General features: G+C 35.3%; 2 protein-coding genes across 2 annotated transcripts; one reads left to right on the forward strand and one right to left on the reverse strand.

Annotated features, from left to right (window-relative positions):
* Positions 1-1187: 1187 nt before the first annotated feature.
* LOC140752533 (uncharacterized) lies at positions 1188-13399 on the reverse strand. Its single transcript, XM_073086871.1, has 16 exons — positions 12973-13399; positions 12454-12642; positions 11808-11923; positions 10455-10553; positions 10091-10177; positions 9716-9824; positions 9121-9278; positions 8571-8720; positions 5303-5480; positions 4681-4869; positions 3933-4048; positions 3585-3683; positions 3081-3167; positions 2362-2470; positions 1922-2079; positions 1188-1346 (listed from the first exon to the last, which is right to left on the reverse strand). The coding sequence occupies exons 1-16, from the start codon at positions 13121-13123 to the stop codon at positions 1188-1190; spliced, it is 2154 nt and encodes a 717-aa protein (XP_072942972.1). The 5' UTR covers positions 13124-13399.
* Positions 13400-15212: 1813 nt separating this feature from the next.
* LOC140752245 (uncharacterized oxidoreductase YjmC) lies at positions 15213-26011 on the forward strand. Its single transcript, XM_073086466.1, has 9 exons — positions 15213-15310; positions 18925-19081; positions 19726-19914; positions 20889-21004; positions 21509-21607; positions 22596-22682; positions 23122-23230; positions 23650-23810; positions 24313-26011. The coding sequence occupies exons 2-9, from the start codon at positions 18931-18933 to the stop codon at positions 24475-24477; spliced, it is 1077 nt and encodes a 358-aa protein (XP_072942567.1). The 5' UTR covers positions 15213-15310; positions 18925-18930; the 3' UTR covers positions 24478-26011.
* Positions 26012-27335: the final 1324 nt, after the last annotated feature.

Consider the following 27335-nt stretch of genomic DNA (forward strand, 5'->3'; position numbering starts at 1 on the left):
AAAACAAAGGGTATACTCGCATGATATGTATATGTAGGTACTCATGTACCGTTAACGTTATTATGTGTTAATAGATAATTTTTCGCTACTGTCATTGGAGATTTTAGTGTCAAATAACGTGTATTTTTTTATAATCTTCTATATTATAAAAATAACAGACGAGCATGCCATGAGACGTCCATCTGATGGTAAGTGTCTACGGCCATCCATGGACATCTGTAATCAACCCCAGATAGGATTAGATATTCCTACCTGAGAGCCATAGATGCGCCGCTACCCCTGAGGACTAAGATGGAACGGTTCAGAAAAGTATGTCTCCCTTACGCCCTTCAAAGCAGAATACAGCAGCCCTTACGCTGCTGTTATGAGGCAGAAATAGGTGTGGCGGTGAAGGCGCCGGAGTCGAACCACAAAGAGTTCTACCACCTTCCAAGAATGACCAGTGGCCATAATATTGATTTCGTGAAGAAATTCAAATAAAATTCTAGATTATTAAATCTGTAGAGTTTTTAATTCATTTTCACAATTCGGTATCACTTCAATAGATAATTATACCTCATATGCTATTTTTTTCCTTTTTTACTGAGTTTTAAAACTCACCGCGCCTCCTTATATATAAAACTGCAATTTTTCTTGAAAGCCTGATTAACTAAATTAAAAAGGTGCCTGAATATATTGATGAACGCATCAACGGGTAATACATTTAATATACGGACACTCGTCATTGCCGCTGCTATATTACTAGGCGTTTGACATTTTGTTGACCGAGTCCATCAGAGCCATATGGTGGACATTTTGAGTCGTCCCCTAGGTACCGAAACCAGATCCCTGTAGTCTCGGGAAGAGAATAGAAATACGATATGTCTTGACTGTCATATGAAGCGGATAAAAGGGGGCTTCTGACGTTGCGAGCGGCTAGAGTAGGAGCACGAACCGGACGGCTCGAAAGATATGTGTGGTATACCGTCGTTAGCACACGAAAGAAGGTGTGAGCTGGCTCGGGCAGCGCCCAACAGGAACACCGCTAAGAGAACTAGGTATAAAAGCGTTCCAGTAGGGATACCGGAGTCGCCAAAAAGGGTAGCGAAACCTGACACAAAATTAATTATGGAGCAGCAACCATAACTGTTATAAATAAATATATATATAATACTAAATACATATATTTTTACAATTTATAAACAATTTTAAACTACTTTTAAAGGTTCTACGCCGATTCTAGCAGCCATGCGAGCGTAAGTGTCCAACTGTCCTTGCGGGTAGATGATGGTGCCTCTCTTCTTGGTTACGTCTCCGTTTTTCTTCTCTTTGTCACCTGGTGCAAGGACTGGGAGCGATGGATCCACCTTAAAGGATTACGGAAACTTGGAATTATTCGATTTGGTCACTAGATTACCTATGGAAGTAAAATTAAGATATAATTGTTTATGTGATAGATAAATGATCAGACTTTTTCTGAGGCGTTCCAGCTTAGTCCTTAGGGGTAGTGGTGCATCTGTGGACGACCTCAGGTAGGAATATCTAATCTTATGTGGGGTTGATTACAGATGTCCATGGGCGGCAGTAGCCACTTACTATCAGGTGGACTGCATGCTCGTCTGCTACTTCTATATTATATAAAAAAATACAATTAAAAGTAGGTGTGTGAGGTATGATCACACAAATATTAAATGATCAAAAAGCAACCACGATATGTCAATCAACAAAGGGATACTTGGTTAACCACAAAATTGAACCTTATCTGTGTATTATATGCGTGTTCTAGGAAATTAAGTTTGATTTGATTTTTCACATTTCATTTAGTCCTAATTTTAAGATAAGTTCCCATTTAATATTAACTATTTACTTACCTCCTTTGAAATTGTTTAACAAAAATGAAAATGACGTAAAACATTTTGATGTACAAAGTGAGAATGCTAACCGGCTCCATATTTCTCCAATGGTTGAGGCAATCAGCCAATCGGTCACCGAAGCCTGGCGCAAAGCACCCTGGGTCGATGACTACAAAGCACTGCCCGAGATCCGGAGCTTCTGTCTGGGTGAACGACCATCCTGGCACTTTATGGGATATCTGGGAACCTAGGAATAATCAAAGTTATGAAAGCCCATTAGCATCTAATGTCTTGCCTTCTGAATACCGACATTTAAACATTTCTGCATATATCGTATGCAGAATATTATGCATATAATATAGTATGGAGAAATGTCAAATTCACTATTCAGGTTATACAAAAATAAGGCAGATATTGTTAAAGTAAATAAATAAATAAATGTAAAAATTTGATAGATTGATTATGATTAATGGGCGACAATCTACTGATGGGGTATATATCGGATGTCTTGTATAATTATAAGTATTACCTGATAGTCCACTGCAGAAGGCTTCAACCATACAACCCAGTCCAAACCCTTTGTATCCACTAGTGCTCTCAAATCCGCCCAGTGGCAGGAGTCGCCCCGTATCGAACGCCTGAAAACAAACTCCTCTACATATAGATCCACTAAGACTCCGTATTATGGGTCTATTGAACACGTAAAAGAAACAGCGAAAATAATTCGAAAGCCGAAACAATTCCTCATTTAGCAATCCCCCTGACAAAAATAGAATCTAAGACTCATGCGCGACTGAGCAGTGTAAATCCCAATGACATAAATCGTTAAATTTATCATTGCTATATTCCATTCCTGGGGGCCTACCACCATCTTTTAAAAACCATCATTGTTCAGGAAAGTTTTATCTCCTCCTTAAAACAATAAAATATTCCGTCATACACAGTTGAACAAACTTAAGCCCTTATTAATTTTTCGCTTATCCATTGTATAAAACCTACTGAAATTGTCATATTTTGCATAAAAAGTTAAATTTCCTGCAAAAAAAGAAAAAGTATGTTTTAAATAATATTGTTTTAAGAGATGGTAGTAACCCCCCTGCTTTTACTGTGGACCTGTATAAGTATAGGCTTTCGCATGCCTTCCACAATTAAAACCAGTCAAATCGACCTATTACCTAATTTCAAGTTGCTTTTGAGTTAAAATATTACTCAACTATTTACTCAATTAACTAACTAAATTAAAATTACCTCTTGAGCATTGGTAGTGCACTTTCCATCAGGACCCAGCGCCCATCCTTCAGGGATGGGCTCGCCTTTATGTATTTGCATTTCAATCTGTAAAAATATATGTTATTTTTTTTTTACATTTAGGTACTTTAACGTAACATACTATTGGTACCTACTATCATTAGAAAGGCGGCACAAATAAGACATCGATACCTTAATTCGCAAATCAGCCAACTCCACTTTTTGTCGGAAATTTTCGTTCAAGGCCATTTACTATCAAAATAAATTAAAAAAAACATTTTGACAAAACGTGGAGTTGGCTGATTTGCGAATAAAGGTATCGACATATAGAATTTAATTTTATAAATATGAAGTAGCAAAGAATGAAACCAAATTAGGTCAGTTTCAGATGTGTTGCTATCTCTCAGTCATTCATTTGTCTGACACTACTAAAATCTGATCACAGTAGCGTTAAACGCTGTTATAAGACAGAAAGAGGCAAAAATCATCTTAAATATTAATTACCTTTCCCATCGCAGCAGTGGTAGTTGCCATGTCCACCACTAGAGAGTCACCACCAGATGCTGGAGCAGCCATCGCTATTGGGTTTGTTCCTGTAGCACTCTGAAAATATTATAAACGTAAGTTAATTTGAGATTTTACTCGATATTTCCTTTTATAATTTTATCATAATTATAATTTCCAATAATAAATATTTAGGTAAATAATATGTATTATATAATCCTTGTTAAAAAACTTACTATTAATTTATAAACACCAGAATTACTTTACTTTAGCTTCGGCAAACTTAGGTTTTTGCGAATATATGTTCATCATCCTCCAATTTTACTTTTAAGAAAGATATTAACTTACATATTTAGCCCTTGTAGGGACTCCTATAGGTGCCGAATTAGTAAAAGCCATTCCTATAAGTCCTTGTCTTTCTGCTTTTAACGCCCAAAATCCTGCCATACCAAAGTGGTTACATCCTGAAAAAAGTGCAAATGGAATATCATAATTGTCACTTTTCTGGCTAATGCTATTGCTGGGTACGAGTCCTTCTCACTATCTCTAGCCAGCAGTATCAGGTACCCAGCAGTGTTACATGTTGGTGCGGTGAAGCGAAGTGTGGATTAGCAGTCTTCCGATTTTGTTTGTTTTTATTTAAACAAGTTTCAGCTGTGTCGACTACTTAAAAATTCGTTTATAACTTAAATATTCGCTATTTAGAGAATGCCCCAAAAATATCAATTTTAAATCAATGATATAAAATCATTGCTTTCAATATTTTTTTGCTGTATTTTTGGTATTTGACACTCGTAATAAAAAGTGTTTAGTTCAATGAACTTTCTAAACTTCCTTTGTCTAATGATTGATGGCAACTGCCCATAGACATCTACAATTACCTACAGATAGGATTAGATACAGATGCCTTGCTACCCTGAAGACTAAGTTGGAATGCGTCGTACAAATGTCTCTCCCTTACCCTTACCCTTACACCTGCAGCCCTTAACACTGTTGTAAATATGCAGAAATATGTATAACTTTCGTATCTCTAAAGTAGAACAACGAAGGGTTCTACCATCAAAAATATACAAGTATGTCAAGTATATAATCTTACGTTTTGCCACGACCCAACCAACGCCAGATTCTTTCGCTTTCTTTATGGCAAGCTCCATACAGAAGTTCCCGACTGTAGCACCTAGAGCGTGGCAACCATCGACCCACGCGGTGGCTACCGACTCTTTGAGTACCACTGGATCAGCGGCAGCCTTGGTACCTCCAGATTGGATGTCATTTATATAGAGTTCTGGAATTGTAGAATATATGTTATTTATTGTGCCTAGAACTTTTTACGCAAAAAATGCCTCGAATACTTATATTAAAAATAAATTAAAGTAATTTAAAACAAGTATATGCAGTAGAATTTTGTTGCAAATCTTAATTTTTCAAACTATCGCAGTACAAAGTGATAAGATTATTTATTATCTTAGCGATAATCAAACTTTTATTATATTTTATTTCAAAATTATAAACATAATAATTTGATAGGTGTAATATGAAAATTCAATTATTAAATTAAAAAAGAGTGTTAATTTGTCGTACATAATGTATTATTTGTACATTTTAGTTACAAATCTAATCCCATCGAATCTCATGGAATAAATGTTATTTACTTGTGTAATACAATTACAATCAAATAAACAGAATACAATGAAATCAATTCTCCTTTTTTTACATACCAAGTCTATTTAAGCCATGGCTGAAGTGTCCCACGGTGTCAGCATGCAGCAGCAAGTCAGCTTGCGCCTGCGCCTCTGACCGCGGCGCTCCCGCCGCCACCAGGCTCTCTACCATGAACCGCTCCACCTCTTCAATTCTCACCTCCGGCATATTGAACTGACGAAGTAGTAGTTTAAACTGAATCAGAGCTGTACACCAAGTATTGTTAAACACTGACGGACAGAGCGCCTGAGCTTATATATATAGAGCTGTTGATACAGCGTGTATTTTTAATTTATTGTAGCTCGTTATATAATTGTAAGGTTTAAATTAAGTGCATTTAAATAATCTTTAGAACTCTATATTAATGAGCCGTAAAATTGGTGTTTAAAAATTATTATCCTAAAGTTTCTATGTAACTCTACACTGAAAATCGGTGTTAAATTAATATTAGTATTTTTTTCGGTGGAAGCTGTGATAATAGATTATTGCTTAGGTCCACCACGGATACCCAGGGTTCTATCTTTGTCCCAAAAAATGTTCTGTGTACCGCCGTGGAGTTTGAGCGGACAAAATTCTGATGATTGTTGCTGCCACATGCTGCAGACGAGTCCTATGACCCATGTTGAAGAAATTCCTGAGACCTTTAACTATGATACCTAAATTACCCTAAAGTTATTGGTCAAAAAATCTTGAAGGTTTAATATACAGCCCTGTAAATTCAACTAAATAGAGTAATGGAGGAAGAATAAAAAATGCATAATTTTGGAAACCTTGAAGCAATCTGACTCAATTAGATCTTTAAAATGGTGTTAATGAACGACCTTTGAGCTTGACTAGTCAGATGATTTCCTGGTGGTACGTGACAACGCCATAATTACTTTGGTTTAATACAAAGTCACAAAAAAATTGTACCGCACCATTTTCCTTTGAAAATTGTATTTAAAAAAGAACTTTGGTATCTATTTACGTATTTTTGTACAATAAATCGTTCTAACTTGGGTTTCATTTCCTGAACAGCAAAAAAAATAATTTTCTTATGTAGTACGAACGCTTTCAAATGTTATAATTTTATTACAAGTTACAAAAATACAAAACTTTTGTATTTGACTACTTAATCTAGTCAAATTGCTTAAACAAAAGAACGTTTAAGTAGCTTTTATCATCAACTAAAACAGAATACCTTATTACAACAAGTGTAACTGCTATTATTTATCTAATTTTTTTTTTGATACGCTCGACCAAGTTTTAATTTTTGCTCTATTCACATATGTACATAATTATAATCTACGTAATGAAATCAAATCTCAAATCAATGTTTTTGTTCAAAATAGGTTCTTTACAGAGCACTTTTTAATGTCAATACAACTACCACCACTTCTTATCTATCATACATATCTATCTTCATATCCAATTCCTATCAAAAGTACAACAAAAAGAAATATTATTTGTGTATAAAATATATACGCAAAAACTGAAATTAGACTCCGCTTAATTAATTAGTATAATTATGTTTTCTATGCACTCACGTTTTGTAACCAACTTCACAGTTTTAATCGATACAACTATATCAACTGAGTTATCTGCTTGAACCAAACGTAACGTGTATTTATTGTCATTACTTATCTTTCAGGCAGAGTGTAAAACTTAATACTTCGTATACCGGAGGACAGAGTAAATGGTAAATAAAAACAATTTACGAGTATATGCACTTTGTCATTCAAATTTAAGAATTTTTCAATTGAGGAAAATTGTTGAAATAAAAAATAATGTTATCTCCTCTCTTTTAATTTGCAAGATGGTTTCTAGCTTGAAATATTTCTTGTTTCGGTGATAGGTGACTTAATTAAGTCGGCCAACACCGACTTAGATATAGGGCGACCATCTGTGATCGGCTGGAGGTGGAACTCCGATTCTGTGTGGAGTCCTTTATAGATGTCTACAGGCGGCTATTACCATGAACTATCAGGGGCATTGCATGCTAGTATACTACTGAAAATTTATAAAAAAAACTCATGGCCCCGAAATTGGATTCTTGTGTCTAGAGTATGGCAGCCTCTAGACACAAGAAGCCTTTTGCAATTCTTTGCGTATGGATTGGTTTAGGATACTTACTAATAAAAAATCTGCAAATGGCCATAAGTATACAAGACCCGTTTAGTTATCTCCTCATTATCAGAAATTACCTAATATTTATGTTAACATTTAACTTGTTTTGATGTAATTATGTTATTAGTTACGTATGATATAAATAGTCAAATATACATACAAATGATAATTAGTGCAATTAAAAAAGAAGCAACTGATAAAATATTTTGCAGATTTTTTTACGGATTGGTAACTGATAGATCTTATTAGAAATAGAGATTGAATTTTCCAAGGGTACGTTAATGAGATTTCGCCATTTACGCACACTTAAATAAATTAACTATTGGAAACAGCGAAATGTCTATATTAAAGAAAATAAATGTTTTTATTGTTAGTATTTGTTGTTATAGCGCTTCGATCACTAATAAGAACTAGTGATCGAAGTTATAGCGGCCACCGTTATACATATTACTCTGTGAAAGTTTCAAGTGTCTAGCTATGAGTTTCCAGAGTCCTGTGACAGACGGACAGAAAGCGGAGGCTTAGTAATAGGGTTCTGTTTTTACCCTTTGGCTACGGAACCCTAATAAGTAAAACTGCGTAATGATATTAAAAAAAATCTATTCCTTTATTATTTGGACCAATTACAAAAAAAAATATTAAAATATTAAATAAAAATTAAATAAATAATTATTTAAATTATTAAATTATTAAACCAATTACACCCAAAAAACTTACAATGCTCTTAGAGTTCAATATAATAATGGCTTCAGGATGCTGATGGGACTACCAAGGTACTGTAGTGCATCAGGGATGTTTGCAGAAGCTCATGTAAACTGTTTTTACACTATAATGAGAAAAAGATGCAGCTCCCTGATGTACCGTGTCCGGGATAGCACCAACAGCATCCTGAAGATGATAAGCAATAGAGTAGACTGTAGATTTATTTCCCATTGCAGTTTCCTACATATAAAATTGTAATGTACCAAAAAATTAATTGTAATTAAATAAATAAGTCTTTGTTACTTTAAATAAACAATTACACATTATTATTATTATTACATTATTATATCATTGCGTCATGGGATACTGTCTTTTATTAGGATTTAATAATATGGACAGCGTATTTGCAATTAAATTAAAAATACACAATGATGCTAAAAACGTATATTTTACAACTTTTACGACATTTCAAACTACTTCTAATGGTTCTACACCAAGTCTATCAGCGACCCGTGCGTAAATCTCCATTTGTTCTTGTGGGTAGATGATGGTACCTCTCTTCTTAGTTACTTCTGCGTTGTTCTTCTCTTTGTCTCCCGGTGCCAGAACGGGGAGAGATGGATCCACCTTAAATTATTAAAAATGATAATAGAGACTTATTATAAAAACAAAAATCCCGAAATGTATCTCACTAACTCAATTTAAGCGGTTACAAAAACCTTCTCATATTTTAAAATTCGTCGGACCGTCTGAGCTGCTGTTTATGTTAAATAATGATACATGCTCTTTCAAATTTATAATATTAATAGGAATAATAGGATACTATATTTCCTGAAGATAATAATGAAGAAAAAGCTACACAAGAAACTCCATACGTTTGCATTTTACTCTTTTCAACTTTTAAACTCGAAATTAAGTTTTGCATTTTTTCAATTTAGGTACCTACCAATGGAAGTAAAACTGGCATAACTTCGTTATACATGTACCTAGTGATATTAAAACAAAATCAGGATAAGGAGATCCTCACCGGCTCCATATTCCTCCAATGATTGAGACATTCTGCCAACCGGTCGCCGAGCCCTGGCGCGAAGCAGTCTGGGTTGATGGCCACGTAGCACTGCCCGAGATCAGAGGCCTCTGTCTGCGAGAACGACCACCTTCTCACTTTGTGGGTTAACCGGGAACCTGGGAACCAAATAAATATACAAATAACACTTTCTGTACTCAAAGCCCCACACTAAGATTTTTCCTGTATCGTGGATTCCTTAAAATAGATATCTAAAATCATCATTTCGATATTTTTCTGACCGAGGATCAAACCCGGAACCTACTGCCTGTCAGACCGGTATGAATTATGTCAGCAGATCGTCAATGTTAATGGCCTACATATGTTTTATAAAAAAATGCAGTGATAACCTAACAGTTTGAAATTGGGCCTCTCAATGTGGCTGTTCGAGGTTCGAATCTCAGACACATATGAAGATAAAATGTGAGTATTAGAAATTAGTAACTTAGTAAATTTTATTACTGATGGCTATTTTTGTCAGAGGAAAACTACACGGTTGAAAACACTTTAAAAAATCTTAGAGGCGTGTGAAGCCCTTATACTATAGTAAGAGTACCTGATAATCCAGTGCAGAACACTTCAATCATAGCGCTAAGCGCAAACCCTTTGTAACCGCTTGTGCTCTCGAATCCGCCCAATGGTAACAGTCGCCCGGCATCGAACGCCTGAAAATAAAGCAAAGAGAAATAATATAAACAATTTTGACGGCCTGTTTTCCGACGAAGCCATTTCCTTGTGTGTATGTGCGATAACATTTATTGCTGACTCATTTTTATAATAATATAAGTAGGTTATATAGTCATATTTCTTATGTGGGTCGACAAATGCGCCCTTTTGAAGGTTGCTCCCTTGATTGACAATTTTAGTCGTTGAAGACTCGTTTCTAATTCAAAATTATTCTTCAAGTTGTGTTATTATTTAATTCGATTACCTCTTGAGCATTGGTCGTGCACTTTCCATCTTGCCCCAGCGCCCATCCTTCAGGGATGGGCTCGCCTTTCTGTATTTTCAGTTCAATCTGTGAAAATGCCACAAGTTAACGAACAAATAACAATTAAATATAGTGTACAGGGAAGAAGGTTTTTAAAACAAGCTTTATTCAAGTTTTTTTCTTTATTATTCTCAGAATACTTCGTTTACTCTTGGTGTTGTATAAAAATAATTGGTCCACCACATATAAAATGACGTCACTAATTTCATTATCATCCAAACCAAACCTACTTACATGCAAAATTTCAACTCATTCGGATCCCAGGGATTTTATCATTGTTCAATTGTTTTCATTGTAAAATTACCTTCCCCATAGCAGTAGCGGTGGTCGCCATGTCTACCACTAGAGAGTCACCACCAGATGCTGGTGCTGCCATCGCTACCGGATTTGTTCCTGTAGCACTCTGAAATTATTTTAAGAAGACATAAGCAAAATTGAGAATTGAGATTTTTGTTTATTTGTTCATACCTAATCACTAAAATCTAATCTCATAAAAAAACATGTTCGTTAGATAATGTCATGTCATTTTTCCTTCTTACGTATTAGCATTATTACACGCTTTTTATTAGCTTCACCTGTATGTTTGTATGTTTGTTTGTATGTTTGTTTGTATGTTTGTAACCGACTTCTTTGGGCGCAATTTTGACCCACTTTAAACGGCCAGATTTCGTTCAAACTTTGTAGATTTATTGAGGACCGATGAAAATACACGATTTTAATAATTTTGTACCATTGTCTTTATCAATATCCTCAGGATTAACGATTTTCGAGGCGAGAGAAAGCGCCTTATGGAGCGTTCAGGCAAAGTTACTAGATTGATTTTTAGCTTTGGAAAATAATAATATTATTTCCCTATAACTCAAATGTACTGAAACATATCTATAATGCCATCTTGTAGAATGATTTTTAGGATTCCGTACTCAAAGGATAAAACGAAACCCTCCGCTGTCTGTTCTTGAGTCACAGGGCTTTATCTCTTAAACCGTAATAGATAGACACTTGATTTTTTTACAAACGATGCATGATGGTGGTCGCTATAACAACAAATACTAAAAATAATAAAATAAATATAGATTAAAAAACTGAAAAACACGCTTTTATGTTAAAATCAACTAAAAAGCAAAAAATAATCTTCAATCTAGGAATCAATTAAGGAACAGTAAATAGTATAATTGTGGAAAAAGTGTGGGGCGCTTTTCGAACCTGATAAATGGAGCACCCCACACTTTTTCCACAATGATACTATTTACTGTTCCTTAATTGATTCCTAGATTGAAGATAATTTTTTGCTTTTTAGTTGATTTTAACATAAAAGCGTGTTTTTTAGTTTTTTAAACTATATTTATTTTTGTAAAATATATTAGTTACGTAATTTGTACATGAATTTAAAAAATCTTAGAACGACCGCAGGTAGCTATAATCATGCCTATCTGAGATTGATGGGCGCCACTTGCTAGTTACCATCAGATGGGCAGCTACCTTCATTATTAAAAAACAGGGCTAGCGGCGCCTCTATGGCCGACCTCAGGTAGAAATATCTAATTTTTATAATCTGGTTTTGTTTACAGATATCCGTAGGCGGCAGAAGCCACTATCAGGTGAACTGCATGCTTGTCTGCTAGTCCTAAAAAAACCTAACTTCCATGTTAAAACTTACATTTTTAGCCCTTGTAGGGACTCCAATAGGTGATGAATTTGTGAAAGCCATTCCTATAAGTCCCTCCCTTTCTGCCTTCAGTGCCCAGAATCCCGCCATACCAAAGTGGTTACAATCTAAATAAGAAACAGTAAGATTAAAAACATAACATCATTTAGATAATACCGATAATTTAATTAATCCTATAATATTCAATTCCCTATTTCGAGCACGATGCAGTTCTAGCATTTTCGTGGTATGAAGTATGAACGCTAACTGACATACGATGTGAGATGTGACCCCTGATCTTAGCCCCCTGGAGTTGCAATGTATCTTTGACCGACTTCAGGTAGAAAACCCTGGTACCATATTGAGTTGGTTACATTCGTCTATTTGCGGCAGTATACACTTATATATAATACAAGCTTTTGCCCGCGGCTTCGCTCGCGTTACGAAGTAATTTCATCCCCTTGGGGTAGAATTGATCAAAATCCTTTCTTAGCGGATGCCTACGTCATAACATCTACCTGCATGCCACATTTCAGCCGTGGTTCGAGCTGTGCGTTGATAGATCACTATGTCAGTCACCTTTGAGTTATATATATTTAGAAGAAGGTGAACAGCAAGCTCGTTTCATACTTTAATTCTATAAAAATAAATATCTTACGTTTCGCCACGACCCAGCCAACGCCACATTCTTTCGCCTTCTTTATCGCAAGCTCCATACAGAAGTTGCCGACCGTAGCGCCAAGTGCTTGGCGGCCATCGACCCACGCGGTGGCCACCGACTCTTTGAGCACCACTGGTTTGATGTCAGCTTTAGCACCACCGGTTTGCATGTCATTTATGTAAAGCTCTGGAATTTTATAAAACAGTTTTTAATGTGAAACATCTAAAGAACGTCTCCTTAGTTGCAACTGGTTGAAAAATCCATATCCACCATTCTTTCATGTAATTTTTAATTAACCTGTATGTTACATTTTCAGAATTAACACGTCTAATTAAATTAATAAAATTTTAGGCTTAGATCGATAACAAAGATTCATATATTTGTATTGTGAGTTCGATTATATTACCTCACCTCTTTACAAAATTTTAGCGAATTTAACATATTGCTATAATTACCTATAATAACTAAAATTAACATAAATAAATTATTCTAAATATTTTAATTAACCAAACATACTAAGCCTATGCAAGCCATGGCTGAAGTGTCCCACGGTGTCAGCATGCAGCAGCAATTCAGCCTGCGCCTGCGCCTCTGACCGCGGCGCTCCAGCCGCCACCAGGCTCTCTACCATGAACCGCTCCACCTCCTCAATTCTCACCTCCGGCATGCTGAACTGACAACGCGACAAACAGAACTAAATAGTGAATATTGTTAAAGACTAACGAATAACGCGCTTGAACTTAAATATTTATAGAGCTGTATACACAGGTGCAGGTTTCAAAGTACTGAAAATTATGAATTATCTATTTGAACAACACATAACACATGTGACATGTCATTGTTTATCATTCAGGCATGAGCGCCCCGCAGACTTGCTACTTTTAGTAGCTGCGATCGACAATTAAGTTGCTTTCAGAAAGCTATGCAGCGTCGACATACTCGAAACCGCAGACAAAAACGTCAGTTGCAGCGATCAGTGATCTACATCTCATGAAGGTGGTAGAACCCTTTGTGGTTCGGCTCCGGCGGCCCCACCGCCACACCTATTTCTACCTAATAACAGCAGTGTTAGGCGTTACTGTGTTCCGGTTTAAAGGGAGAAAGACTTTTCCGAGGCGTTCCAGCTTAGTCCTCAGGGGTAGCGGCGCATCTGTGGCCGACCCCAGGTAGGAATATCTAATCCTATCTGGGGTTGATTACAGATGTTCATGGGTGGCAGTAGCCACTTACCATCAGGTGGACTGCATGCTCGTCTGCTACTCTTATATTATAAAAAAAAAATCTAGTATAGCATCTCATGTAGTCGCCAAAGTTTTCGATACCGCGACCGAACGCAGGTGGGCCAGTCACGCATCTATGCAGTCGCCAAAAAGCAAATCATCGCGGCTACAAATACTGCTAGGGCCGCAATATCACCAGAACATTCACTATTTTACCGTATCCTCAGATAGACTGCAACAGTTGATATGTTCAACGGTGTTTGAACACTATAGTGGCTTTGGATTGCATGCAGTCGCGACTAGAACTGCTTGCATTCGGCTACAGTCGTGTGGCGTCAACACATGCTGTAATTTGTGAACCACGCGTAGTTCATATAAACTTACTCAGAAAAAAGGACCTTGGCATAGCGGACGTCATAATCGAAAAAACTCAAATTACACTAAACGACTACTTCCATCGTCATCACGGCTTTTGCATCGAGCTCCTAAACAATGTTCGTCCGCCTCACCCGTATGTAGTCGGTCTCAAATGCACGTAACTTCATGCAGTTGAACCTGTCAACTTCATTAACATCGAGTTATCGACTACAAACTAGTAGTCCGTCCGTGAGAATGTCACATTTGAGAAGATTACGAAGAGTGTTCATAATATACTTAAATGAATTCCTAAATGGTAACTGATGACTATTGAATTTATTTATTTTAACGACGATGAATAATAAAAATAGTAATCTATAGTAAAGAATGTTATCTTACGTGCATATTTTGCGAAACTCAATGAGTCAGTAAGAAGACAAATAAAAATCTTATATATGATGAAATTAGGATGAAATTATAGGAACGCTATGACATGGGGCTCTTCAAAAAGGTGCAAAAAGAGCTCTCCTTCAAAGCCGGCGATGCATTGGCGACTTATCTGGTGTTGCAAATGTCCATAGGCGACGTTAACTACTTTCCATCAGGTAGCACGTCTGCTTTATCGTCAGGTTCAAAAAAAAATTCAGGGGTAGATAAATTATGATCGGTTTCGGGTAAAAGATTTTCTTTATGGAGTAGGTCACATAACAGATGTCAATGGTCGACAGTGTCTACTCATATTATTGTTGGGTGAACTACATGCTCGTTCCCTACTTTGATCTTTTAAAAAAATATAAAGTTATTACGCCAAAAAACAATGATCAGTAAGTACCTCAATGTACGTAATATTTGTTGCGCCTTATATAAAGGTTACAGCAATTATCATTTATAGCACAAAATATTTTTTGTTTTGACATATTAATCCCATGTGTACCTTGATTATTAAAAGTATCTGCTTACATTTATTTAATTTTTATACAACTAACATGTATAAAATGTAAGCATTTTATGACAAAACTTATTAAGTACTCATAACTTCATAAGCAACAAATAATTCGCCTACCATCGGCGAAAAGTTGTAGATTAAATCATTCACTCTTGTGACCGAATGAATGATCTGTCAAAGTCGCATGACGTCACAGGTCGCGTCAAAAAGAAGTAAACGTCTTTATTATTATTCTGTTATTCAGTTCAGTTACGCAGCGGGGCGCCGGGAGTTCTGTCGCGAACTTACATTTTTGTTTACAAATACTGTTGTCGTTCAAATCTTTCTTACGGTAAGTTGTGTTTTTGTTCATACTCATTTATGGTTTAATTATCTATATTTTTCTCAACATAAAATAGGAAGCGTTGGGTTTTTTGGTAATATTGATTTATTTGACATTGGTTTGTTTACGATGTCGAGTTTAGGTTATGCAAATAAACTTCGAGTAAAAATTTCCTTAGTTATATGACAAACAAAATTGTTTGATTGACTATCTATTGATTCAGATTTTTAGTAATTGCTCGTTTATTTTAATTGATTAATAAATATCTACTTCTTATTTTTGGAAGTTATATACCTACGTAAATCAATTTAATTTCAATAGCGTAAGATACCCAACATAATTTAAATTAATTAATACTGTAGTGTAAAATTCGGAATTTTTAATAAATTTATTTTTATTATTAATTTTAATAACTGTATTATTTTTTGTTATCTTTCAAATAACAATACTTTATTATTAACATAAAAACGCCAAATAACAATAATAATTAGTATTATTACTTCTTGGCTTGTACATTTACTAACAATTACCTATATTTGGAAAGTCACGTACACCCTAAGGACACAAACAAGGTTCCCTATACTTTGCATTCCTGCACCTTTTTTTACGTAATCTACGGAGAAAACTACCGCTCTAACTTACTACCTTGTAAACATCAGTAACCCATCCGATATAGGACGGCGATCGATTGGTAGGCTAGACTACCTAGGTACTACCGGGGTCCAGTTGACTGCCTGACGAACATGGACTGCATCCACCTGATGGTAATTGGCTACTGCCTCCCACGGACATCTATAATCAACCCCAAATATGCTTAAACATTCCTACCTGAGGTCGGCCACAGATGCCTAGTACCCCTGAGGACTTAACTGAAACGCCTCGGAAAAATATGTCTCCCCCGGAAAAACATGTCTCCCCAACTACATACATAGTAATAGTTTCACCAACTTTCGCACCTATTGTAAGTCTTATGTTTACATTTAAACGTCTTAAATGTAAAAAAACATCTGCAGACGTTTGAACAAAACAATACCCAAATAACAGATAACAAAAAATGTAGATATGGTAACGATAATTATGCCACTTGTTTTTTGGCGTCCAAAATTAGTTTGAATGATCGGTTAAACCTATTAATGAAGTCGGTAAAAGACTAATGAAGTCATTCAGTCTAATGAGTTAATTAAGACCAACAATTAAATGACTTGTATATCAGATATTGTGACAACCACCTGTAATTCCCCTTTCAATGTCACGCATTATCTAATGACAATACAAGGCAGGACATTTACCTACCTGCTTTGTCCTACATTCAGGTGAATTAGAGTACTTAGGTACTCTTACATGAAAAGTGTTTCCATTGGCAAATAATTGCATAGCTATCTTATCTACCTTTTTACTTTCTTTAGACTATTCCTATATTTCTTTTCCTTATCGCATTTTGAACGTTATTCATAAAGCTGTTCGTGGAAATCGGTCAAATATGTTTAATATTTTTTCCTCTTCGATTTGTTTGCGACTCATATACAAAGAAACTTCAAAATATACAACATTCACATTCTACATTGACGTTTTAGTGAATATTCATTTATTGAAACTTGTTTTTGCAAATAATCGTCTAACGCACAAAGTATAAGATACTCGTATCTACATTTCACTATTATTTTTATTACCTATGGCCTACAGATAAGTGTTTATTTGCTATTAACTGTGTAGTTACTACAGTTATCATTAAAATAACGAGTATTCAATAGAATAATGTCCCATTATACCAATTTATTGGTCGGATAATTACACAACATTATGATATGGAGAAATTATCTATTATAGGTGTAGTATAATTGCGCATTATATAAAAATACTCATAGAAGTGAAATATGTAAGTACTTCTTGTTCTCCTAAAGTAGTAAGCCAGTACTTCTCGTCCGACGAGGGAGGTACCACCGCATCACCACATCCATTTCTAGCGTGATGCGGTTCGTGCGTCAAGCTTACATATTATTTTAATAATATAGGACTAGCAGACGAGCATGCAGTCCACCTTATGGTAACAACCGAAAATCTAAGTTTATTTCCCCGTTACATCATAAGTTTAACAATTCTTTCATCCCCCATAGTAGGGACAGGCGATAAAGAGATCTTTGTTTTTTCATGAATTCATAGTTTAGTTCTGCCACAGTCGGCAAAGAGTCATACGTTCCCAGTTCATATATCGCTATCGTTATATTAATACTCGTACTTTCCTGATTCTATTTATAGCGATAAATTCTAGATCGCGGTTATAATAACACAATTTCTATGGACGTCCTATTCTAATAATGGACGTGGTATACGCACAAATATCAGGTGCTCACTACTACCACAGTATAATATATCCTTATACTGTGCTACTACTATCACTATAAGGTCCATTTGTCGAAAATCATAAACTTTTGTTTATCAGATAGGTACAGAGTCAACTCATGATTACGTCATGTCGTGATATGTTGGACGTCTAGTCACGCCCACATCGTTGTTGTCAAATCATCATTAATCCACTGCTGGGCTCGAGTTTCTACTAAGGTTTTAGCTCCAGTCCACGGCAGTTGCCAAGTGCGGATTAGTAGACTTTATTCACTTAAAAATTTTTTTCGAAGAACTCCCATGCGTACAAATTTCCTCATGACGTTTTCTTTCACCATTGATGTAATGATTGTAAATAATTTCTGTAATTGCTTTAAACGGTGTATTTGTACGGTGTACCGTAACCGTTTACATCTCCAATAACAAAATTCGTAATTAAAACTTTTCATGACGAAATAAAAACAATTTTAATGAAGTGTTCATTTAAGTAAACATACCAGAGATTGCCGTAATCTTGTTTACAAACACACATGCCACTTAAGTAGGTATGTACCTAATCAGTCTTTAAACATAATAAATCCTCAACTTTAGTAAATCGTGTATGAAATTACGTTAATCATACGACAATTGTTTGATGTAATCTCCTCTCTCTCTTTTTATTGCTCTTTCTCGGTTTGTCACAGTATGTAATCATAATAATTTTACTATGTTTACAAAATGGATTTGAAGAGACAAAGATTCTTGAATCATCTGTAATCTAAATCAATCCTATTCTCTCATTAATTCGAAGAACAGTCATAGCATGAAACTACTCGTAAAACGCACGATCATCAACCACTTATTACTGTACATATTTTGTAGATGATTTTTCTTGTAGACTGTGAAGGTTATAAGCCAAGTGGGTTAGAAGACTTCCCATAGCTTTACGACTGTTCAAAAGCTTTCAAGTTCACGCTACGCTGGTGAAGTGGTTGTGCCGCACTCCACCGGCCTAAATCTCACGATATTCCCCCTAATACCTTTATCGGCTACGCTTTCGCATTCGTCCGTAGTTCCAGAGATATTGAGACCTGAAGCAAGAGTTCTTAAACCTGTCCTTACTCAGCTCCTTTCATCATTTAAGTCACGTGTTAATTTTAAAAACAAAAATTCATTTCTGCTTCGAAAATATCGCCAGATTCGAAACTGGTACATCAGAAAAAGACATCGAAATTGAAATATCTGGATTAATAAACTTTTCTGTACCTCGATCTATATCTATGACCGGACCATATCCTTTCCAGGGCATCATGGGTAAGGTAGCAACCTCCGAGGCGTTACGGTTCATGACCGACTGTCTGAAGGCGGTGGGGACGGCTACGAAAGCAGCACAGCAACAAGCGGAGCTGCTTATCCAAGCTGACCGGATGGGGCATCCTAGTCATGGGTTAAATAGGTTAGGTAAGGTTTCATCAACGTATTAAAATATTTCAAATTACTCAAATTACTCAAATTAAAGTGTTAAAGGAGCTAGAGATTTTTGAGATTTCGATTGCGGAGACTACAAACCACCTACGGCGATGTGCGATTGTAATCGGCGAAGTGGTAGAGTGAGACACTTGCACGAGACTTCCAAATAAGTCCTCAGAGATCGCAAGGCCAATATAGTCGATCTTATGAAAGTGGTCACTGCCGCCTTCGGACATTGCTAATCAACTCCATATAGAGCAGGGGTTCTGCCTGAAGCCGATCATAGATGTGTTGCCGTTCCTGACGAATAAATGGCTACCGCACTGTAAGTCAGCCGACATACCATACACTGACATATTTCCTACACCACCCCCAAGTCTCACAACCTCCGGTTTCCTTATAAATATTATTTTAAAGTCTTGTTATATGTATTCCTATAATTATAATTGCGATCGTACTCAAATTTAGATATTTGTTAGGTGATCCCAACGAAGTATTGCATACGTAGCCTTGTCCTTGTGCATATTTTCTTGGTACCCACAAGAATGGAAATCTCTTTAGATAACTGTTACGAAAATGTGGGACTCTAATTATTTTATTGTATACCTACTGAGGATAATACTTTTTCCTTTCAGAATTATACGTGAACGACATCATAAGTGGTGCTTGCTGTCCTAACAATGAGCCGAAGATCCTCAAGGAGAGTGCGTCCACAGCCTGGGTGGATGCGAACAACGTCCTCGGAGCCACAGCCAGCCACTTCGCGATGGACATCGCTGTTAGGAAAGCGAAGCAAACTGGCGTGGGCTGGGTTACAGTGAAAGGTATGTAACTAGGCAGATATTAGAATAGAATAGCACTTTATTGCACACTTACAGTAGAATTTAACAGTAGTATTAATTAAGGCTAAAACAAGATGCAATAGGCGGCCTTATCGCTAAGCAGCGATCTCTTCCAGACAACCTATGCATGGAAAAGAGAAAAGGACATATAAGGGAAGTAGGATAGGGTGTGCGAAGTTAGAGGTGGAGCAGACTACAAGGAATAGAATTACAGTAAAATAATAACATAAGATGAAGGAATCCGATAAAATATGAAATACAAGAAAACAAAAAAAAGAAATATTGTATCAACATAATTACAATTTTACAATTACAATTACTTTACAATTATTTTTTGGGTTTTCGTACCCATGGGGTAGAAGCGGAACTCTATTAGTAAGCCTGCGCTGTCTGTCCGTCTGTCACATGGCTCAATCTCGTGGACCGTAATAGATAGACACTTGAATTATTTACAGAGTGTGTATAACGGTCGCTTCTAGAACAACAAATTTTATAAAAATAAAAAAAGACTTAAAAATAAAGGTATCCATTCAAGAAACCGCTATTTTTCGGCGTTTTTCACTTTATGTATTGAACCGTAATAGGCTCAATGTGGGTAAAAATTAAGAGATTTTATATAAGTCCATTCTCACTAATTTTGAAAGAAAGAAAGAAAGAAAGAAAGAAAGAAACCATTTATTTTACATGCTATACAAGTTACAACATACAAAAGAAAATAATAACAATGGAAGGGATACAATAAAAATAATAACAAATAAAATAACACGTGACGTAAACGATACAGTATAGCAGCAAAAATGATCGCACTCAGTCTCTGCCGATGCCTGTGAGAAATAACAGACTCCGGCGACTGGTTTTCAGTGCGGCCCTGTACGTCGTGCAACTCTGACCAACGATGCCACACCAATTACACTATACTAAATATATTTTCATTAAGTTCTACTTCGTATTTTCAGGTTCCAATCACAACGGCATGGCTGGGTGGTGGGCACAAAAAGCAGCAGATAAGGGCTTGATAGGAATGGCGTTCACAAATACATCTCCACTTCTGGCTCCAACTAGAAGTAAAAAGGTACGTAGTTGAGCATTCTTTGATATGACTATAATAATATATGGGTAATTATACCAAATTTACGAATAAATAACTAATTTACGTAATAATTACGTAATTTACGTAATAAATATATAATTATTTCAAATATTTTAGCGACATTTTATCACGGAGACGTGGCAAAACTTTTTTACGCAACTATTTCAATTCTCAAAACTGGATACATTTTCTTGTTAGGAGTGAGTAATCTTTACTTATCTATGATTTTCACATTAACAAAAAAGTTTAAGTTTTTATAATTAATCAACAAAAAATGTACTATGGCTGCTGGCCCATTATATGTCCTGCTGTCCTGGGCACGGGCAAAGTATAAGCTTATAGATATTTGCACGGGTCTATTCTCAGAACCGATAAAATTGTGGAAAGCGATCTGCATACCAAGAAAATATACAATAGTCGTTATTTTTTGATCTATTTTATTTTTGTGTATCTTCATTAATCTAAGATTTTTGTTCTTACTTTCAGTCAGCATTAGGAACAAATCCGTTGTCGGTGGTAGCGCCAGCTTCAAAGGGGGAGACTTTCTACCTGGATATGGCAACTACAGCCGTTGCTGTTGGCAAGGTAACGTCAAAAAAATAAATATTTATATTGGTAACATTTTGAAATAAGTATTAGGCTCAGCGCACATCACTATCGCGCCCGTTTATCACATCGCTTTGCAAATTTTTTATTGAATGACTTCCATGCATTTTTCAATTATCGCTACATTAGGTACGCCCAGTCACCATTTAAAATAAGAGACAATAATGAGATTTTGTCATTGATATTGTGTTGTAACCTGGCGTGCCTGAATGTGTGCGAACCTTTATTCAATGACATGTAGGTGTGTCCTGTGTTCTAGATACGTCGTAGTGTGTCAGCCAAGTTTACAAAAAATCCAACTGGCGACACCGTACCGTGCGTTATATTACAATAACCATTTGAAGCTACTTTTTTATTATAACACACACGGAAATACAAACAATGCTTCCACAAATACGTGTAAATTATAGACTCTGGCATAATTACAGTATCATGCATTATGCATTATCTATTATAATCAGCAAAAAAGTAGTATAAGGAAAATAAATCTTATTATTTAATAGAAAAATTGTTTTCCTCATTTATTACAATTGAAGTTGGTACTTACAATATAAGTAATTGGACTGCCGCCCACGGACACCTTTAATCAATCCCAGATAAGATTAGTTTCCTACCTGAGGTCGGCCAGAGAGGTGAGGTGTGCCGCAACCCCTGTGGACCAAGCTGGAATGCTTCGCAAAAGTATGTTTTCCTTACTACACCCTTTAAACCAGAGCACAGTAGCGCTTAACACAGCTATTTTTAGGTATAAATAGGTGTGGCGGTGGAGTCGAACTACATTAGGTTTTACCTTGGAATATAACTTATATAGTAATTTTATTAGATGCAGACTAACAAATAAATCCAGTCCTTTTTACTATGATTACGTTTTAAATATTTTATCTTTTTGATACATGATTCTATTCACAAATATGTAATTTAATACGTTTTTCTGAACGTAAAGTAAAGTTATTTTTTATATTTCTAGATAGAGATGCAGATGAGGAAAGACGAACCGATTCCCTCTGGGTGGGCGCAAGACCCGGACGGTAAAGAAACGAATGACGCACAATTGGTATGTAAAGTCTAAACACATGTTAATGTTTAACATTAATAAACGCGAAGAAAATATTAAATTAAACAAATATACTCCTAATTAATAGTTATTTTTAATGCAGCAAATTTGTGAAATGCGTGACTGCACACTGATCGCCGCAGACTGCATGGTTAGGTTGAATAAGCTTTCACTTTACTCGATAGATTTGACTAATATTATGCGTATCAGAAATTATGCTATAATGGAGTAAATTTGTTTACTTTGACTTTAGATGACAATTACAGTCAGTAACGTTACAATGCATTATTATTATAAGAATTCCTAATAAGTGATCTCTGCTTTCTTGGACATCTGTGATCAACTCTATATAACTATATTATCTTTTAGATATTTTTAATAGAAGGTATAAAACGTCCTGGAAAAAGGAAATGAAAATGTAATATATTGTTTTTTCTAGGCATTCAATACTGGTTGCTTGATGCCATTGGGTGGGGGAGAGAAAACTTCAGGTTACAAAGGATACGGATTGGCGGCTATGGTAGAACTGTTTTGCGGTATCTCCTCAGGTAAATATAATTAAATTTACTTGTAACTACTAGAAGGCCCGTAAATATTGCGTTTTAATGAAAATAGAACCGTTAGATCCTTTATAAGTGTTTATTTTTATTTATAATTTTGTGTAAATTACGATTTTTCGCATAGTACGAATATACCTTTTACCATTAGTAGGTTATCAAATGGTAAATCTAGACAATCGAGATTTTGCATTTTATTAATTTTTTAATATATCCTGAAATTCCTGCACTATTCCTACTTTTATAATGGATCATTTGAAAACTGTTGAACCCTTATTATGTTATTATCAATTTTAATACTGTAACCTTATAGTTTCTTTACACTTTATATAAAACTGTGGAATTTACAAGCAACGTAACAAAAATGAAGCGAACAGTAGACTAAATCTATGGCATTAACTTTTTTCTAGGCTCGAATTACGGTCATCATATACGCTCGTGGTCACACAGCGGGCAGGGCGGTCCCGCTAACTTGGGGCACTGCTTCGTGGCTGTGGACCCTGAGTGCTTCGCCCCCGGCTTCGGGGACAGACTCACGGAGAGCATGCAACACTGGAGGCAGTTAGAGCCGGTATGTTATAGGAATCGAAAACTAGGTGTAGTCCTCGCCAAACTGCTAGTCCGCTCTGAAGTTGTTGCGAGCAGGTGTAGTCATACAATTTGCTATGGCGACGCGATTCATTTCTATATTCATAGCGGACTAGCAGTTTAACGCGGACTATACCTACTCTTGTATTATTATTTGAATGGTCTTGTATTATTTGAATGGTCTCGGTTTTACTCTATCACAACTCCTCTTCAATTACTGAGCACGGATCTTTTGCCAAAATGAAAAGGCTAAGGTTTAAGTTAGAAATTAGGTGATTTGTAAAACACATAATTCTGAATATTACAAATTACTTACCTACGGTAATCGATCTTTGAAGCGTAAGAATCCAGAATGTATGCTTATTTTATTTTTTGACGGTAGAATCTGATGTTAACAAAGCACCATGTAAAGAGTCCATTCAAAGGCTTAAATAATTGTAAAATATCGTAGAAAGCCGTTAATAAGTTAATATTTTTATTTACAGGCCGACCCTAATTTACCAGTATTAGCACCAGGAGACAAGGAGAAGAAAGCAGCACAGATAACGGACGGCAAAGGAACAGTTTCCTATGTGAAACAGCAGATAGATTCTAGCGCAGCGTTGGCTAAAAGATTGAAAGTCAAACCTATGGACGTAGAATTAGACTAAAATTACAGCTAGTTTTTACGTTTTTGTTGCGAAATAAAGTTATAGAAGTGCGTGATAAAAAAATGATACAAGCTAATAAATCATATATTTATGCAAGGAAAATTGCTTTTTAAAAAGCAGTGCGGGAGAGCGTTATGTCCGTTTTACTATGCTTACCTGCTTATGTATAGGTGCGGCAAACATTAAAGGACGATTATCATTTTCTCAATGATTTTTTTGTCTTGATTACCCTTAGTTATATAGTCAACAAATTTCGATACTTTAGGTATGTTTAGAGCTCTGAAGTCATGAAAATACACATGTGTGACGTCACATAATATAGTAACGATTTATTGTTGGTATAATTTAAATCCTAAATATCCCACACACAGGACGAGTATGTAAATAACCCATTCGGTACTCATCTCGATTCTCATTTATTTTTCGCAAGATATAGGTTTTTCAGCGCGATTCAGAGGAATGTTCGCAATATTCTTAGTAAAGTATTTATTGTTAAAAGCCTTCCATCACACAGTTAAAATAGTAATTCAATAAAAACTTCAATTATATTCAGAATTACGAACTTAATAGGTTTTTGTGAAAGACTTGTGTAAATATCTTTATTGCTGCACTTGCTGGAGTTAATTTAAGGAGTTCTTCTTAATTTTTACAAAACTCATATTAATATTAACATTTTCGTACGATCCCAAGATAACGCTATCATGTTGTTGTTTTAATAACGAAATAATAGCTATCACGCGATGTCAAGATAACTCTCAGAGCGAGAAAAGAAACATGCACACATAAACAGATATAATATGAAATACCTAAAGCCACGGATAATTAATTTCAACATCTAATACTTACATTATGCCAATAATATATAATTTATATTGTTATCTACATATTTGATTGTTAAACTTAGCATTAACAGTCACAGTTCTGTTAATATTTCTATTCTTTATTGATGACGTAGTAAAGTCCGCGCCAAACTGATAGTCCGCTCTGAAGTTGTTGCGAGCAGGTGTTGTCATACAATTTGCTATGGCGACGCGATTCATTTCTATATTCAGAGCGGACTAACAGTTTTACGCGGACTATACCTATATAGATCTTAGTTTCTAAGCCGGGACCAGAAAATATATATTGTGAAAATGTTTAGCCGTTATCATAACAGTTACCCTTTTACAACAATTGATAAATAAGTGTTAAATAAATACATCTGTAACTACTTTTTATTTTATAAATGCGCTTTTTATACTCAGCACAAATGAAGTGAAAAATCTTAAAAAAAGGTTTGGTGAACGTGCACCAATTAATCATAGATAAATTACACTAGCCTACGATAATACGTTGTTTTTTGTATTACTATTATTAGTTATAAGTATCTATAAAAGTTAAATGTTTTAGACAATCTTTACTGCAGCATTTTATCATAACAATTATTTTATGCTATTTTTATTGCTAAGTAAATTGATTGCTAAAAGAAAAACTTGGCTGGGATACTGCCGTGCCCCCAAATGAAAATGGAATAAATGAAATAGATGCACGAAAATTTGTTTTATTTTCAATTTCTTTAAAACATATCTAATATTATATATGTAATTATTTTGGGAATCTCTTATAATCTGGAAAATAAACAAATTAATGACACTTTATAAAATTGCTGAGCTGGATACCTAAAGTGTAGGAAAAAAATATACTAGATATACTTCATTCATAAACAAAATGAATTAATACAAGACGTGATTAGGTCACGACATTATTGATTAAATAAATCGACCCCTCCTACGTATAATATCGTAACCCACAAAAGGACCTTTTCGTTTTTACTGCATTGCCTTATTTTAATGTGTTTTATGGACATAAGTAACGTTATAAAGCGTATAAAATAAAATATATATACCAAATTTCATAGAGACATCTGAAGAAATACAGATTTAATTCGCATTTTAGCATATCTGATACTTTGAAAAGATGTGTGCGAGTCACGTGAGTACGTAGACAATTAGTCTTATGGGGCGCCTAAGAATTACGTGTGATGATTTTGGCATTTTTTTAATTCCCTTGATATGGGGGATTGGGTAAGAAGAACCATGTCTTATGTATCTGTTGAAAAAGTATCTAGCTAGCCAAGTGCGCTGATTTGAAAAAAATAAATTTTTTTGGTCACTACAAACAGAATCGTTGGTCCAACTCCAGCCGCAAAGAGCTGCTATGGAATACAGTAAGAATGATTCCATGCCCGCTCAAACAAAGTGGATTCCGGATTAATCTAATTTCATCTCTTTTGAAGTATGTAAATATTATTATTATTTCTTATTCATAATTATTTAATCCTATCGGAATTACAGGTCTTAACAATTTTGTAACTCGTCACCATCATGGCTATGAAACTAACTTGATCCAACCATATGGAAGCGAGCACCAAATCTTTTCTTTAGTACAGTTTTAGAATATATCGATTACTGCAATCATATAACGGCTGAACTATTTTTGATCGACCTAATAATTTGTTTAATTGTAGCTACCGGTTCGTCCGTAGTCTTGTCTCAGTTAGTCGGTCGGTACCCTCGGAGTAAATATTTATTATTGGTTTAAATTATTTTAATATTGTCCAATTGCTTTGCATTATTAATGTGTTTTTTGTATTTTATCCAGGCTCCCTTGCAATAAAAGAAAGAAAAACTTTGTTATTGAGAGAGATAGATTGTTGAGAGATGGAAATTTAAAAATCTCTGTTTTGTCTAAAAGTGGGGATTATTTAAACGTATTAAGTTCACATTTGTTCCATGCTATGGGTATAAAAGGTATAAAAAATCTTCCGTTTACGTTCGTACTTTCTTAAAATAATAAAGCATAGGTAATAATAAATAATA

This window comes from Epargyreus clarus, unplaced genomic scaffold (assembly GCF_041222505.1).
Source record: "Epargyreus clarus isolate Ecla_fem2 unplaced genomic scaffold, WU_Ecla_fem_2.2 ptg000024l, whole genome shotgun sequence".
NCBI lineage: Eukaryota > Metazoa > Arthropoda > Insecta > Lepidoptera > Hesperiidae > Epargyreus > Epargyreus clarus.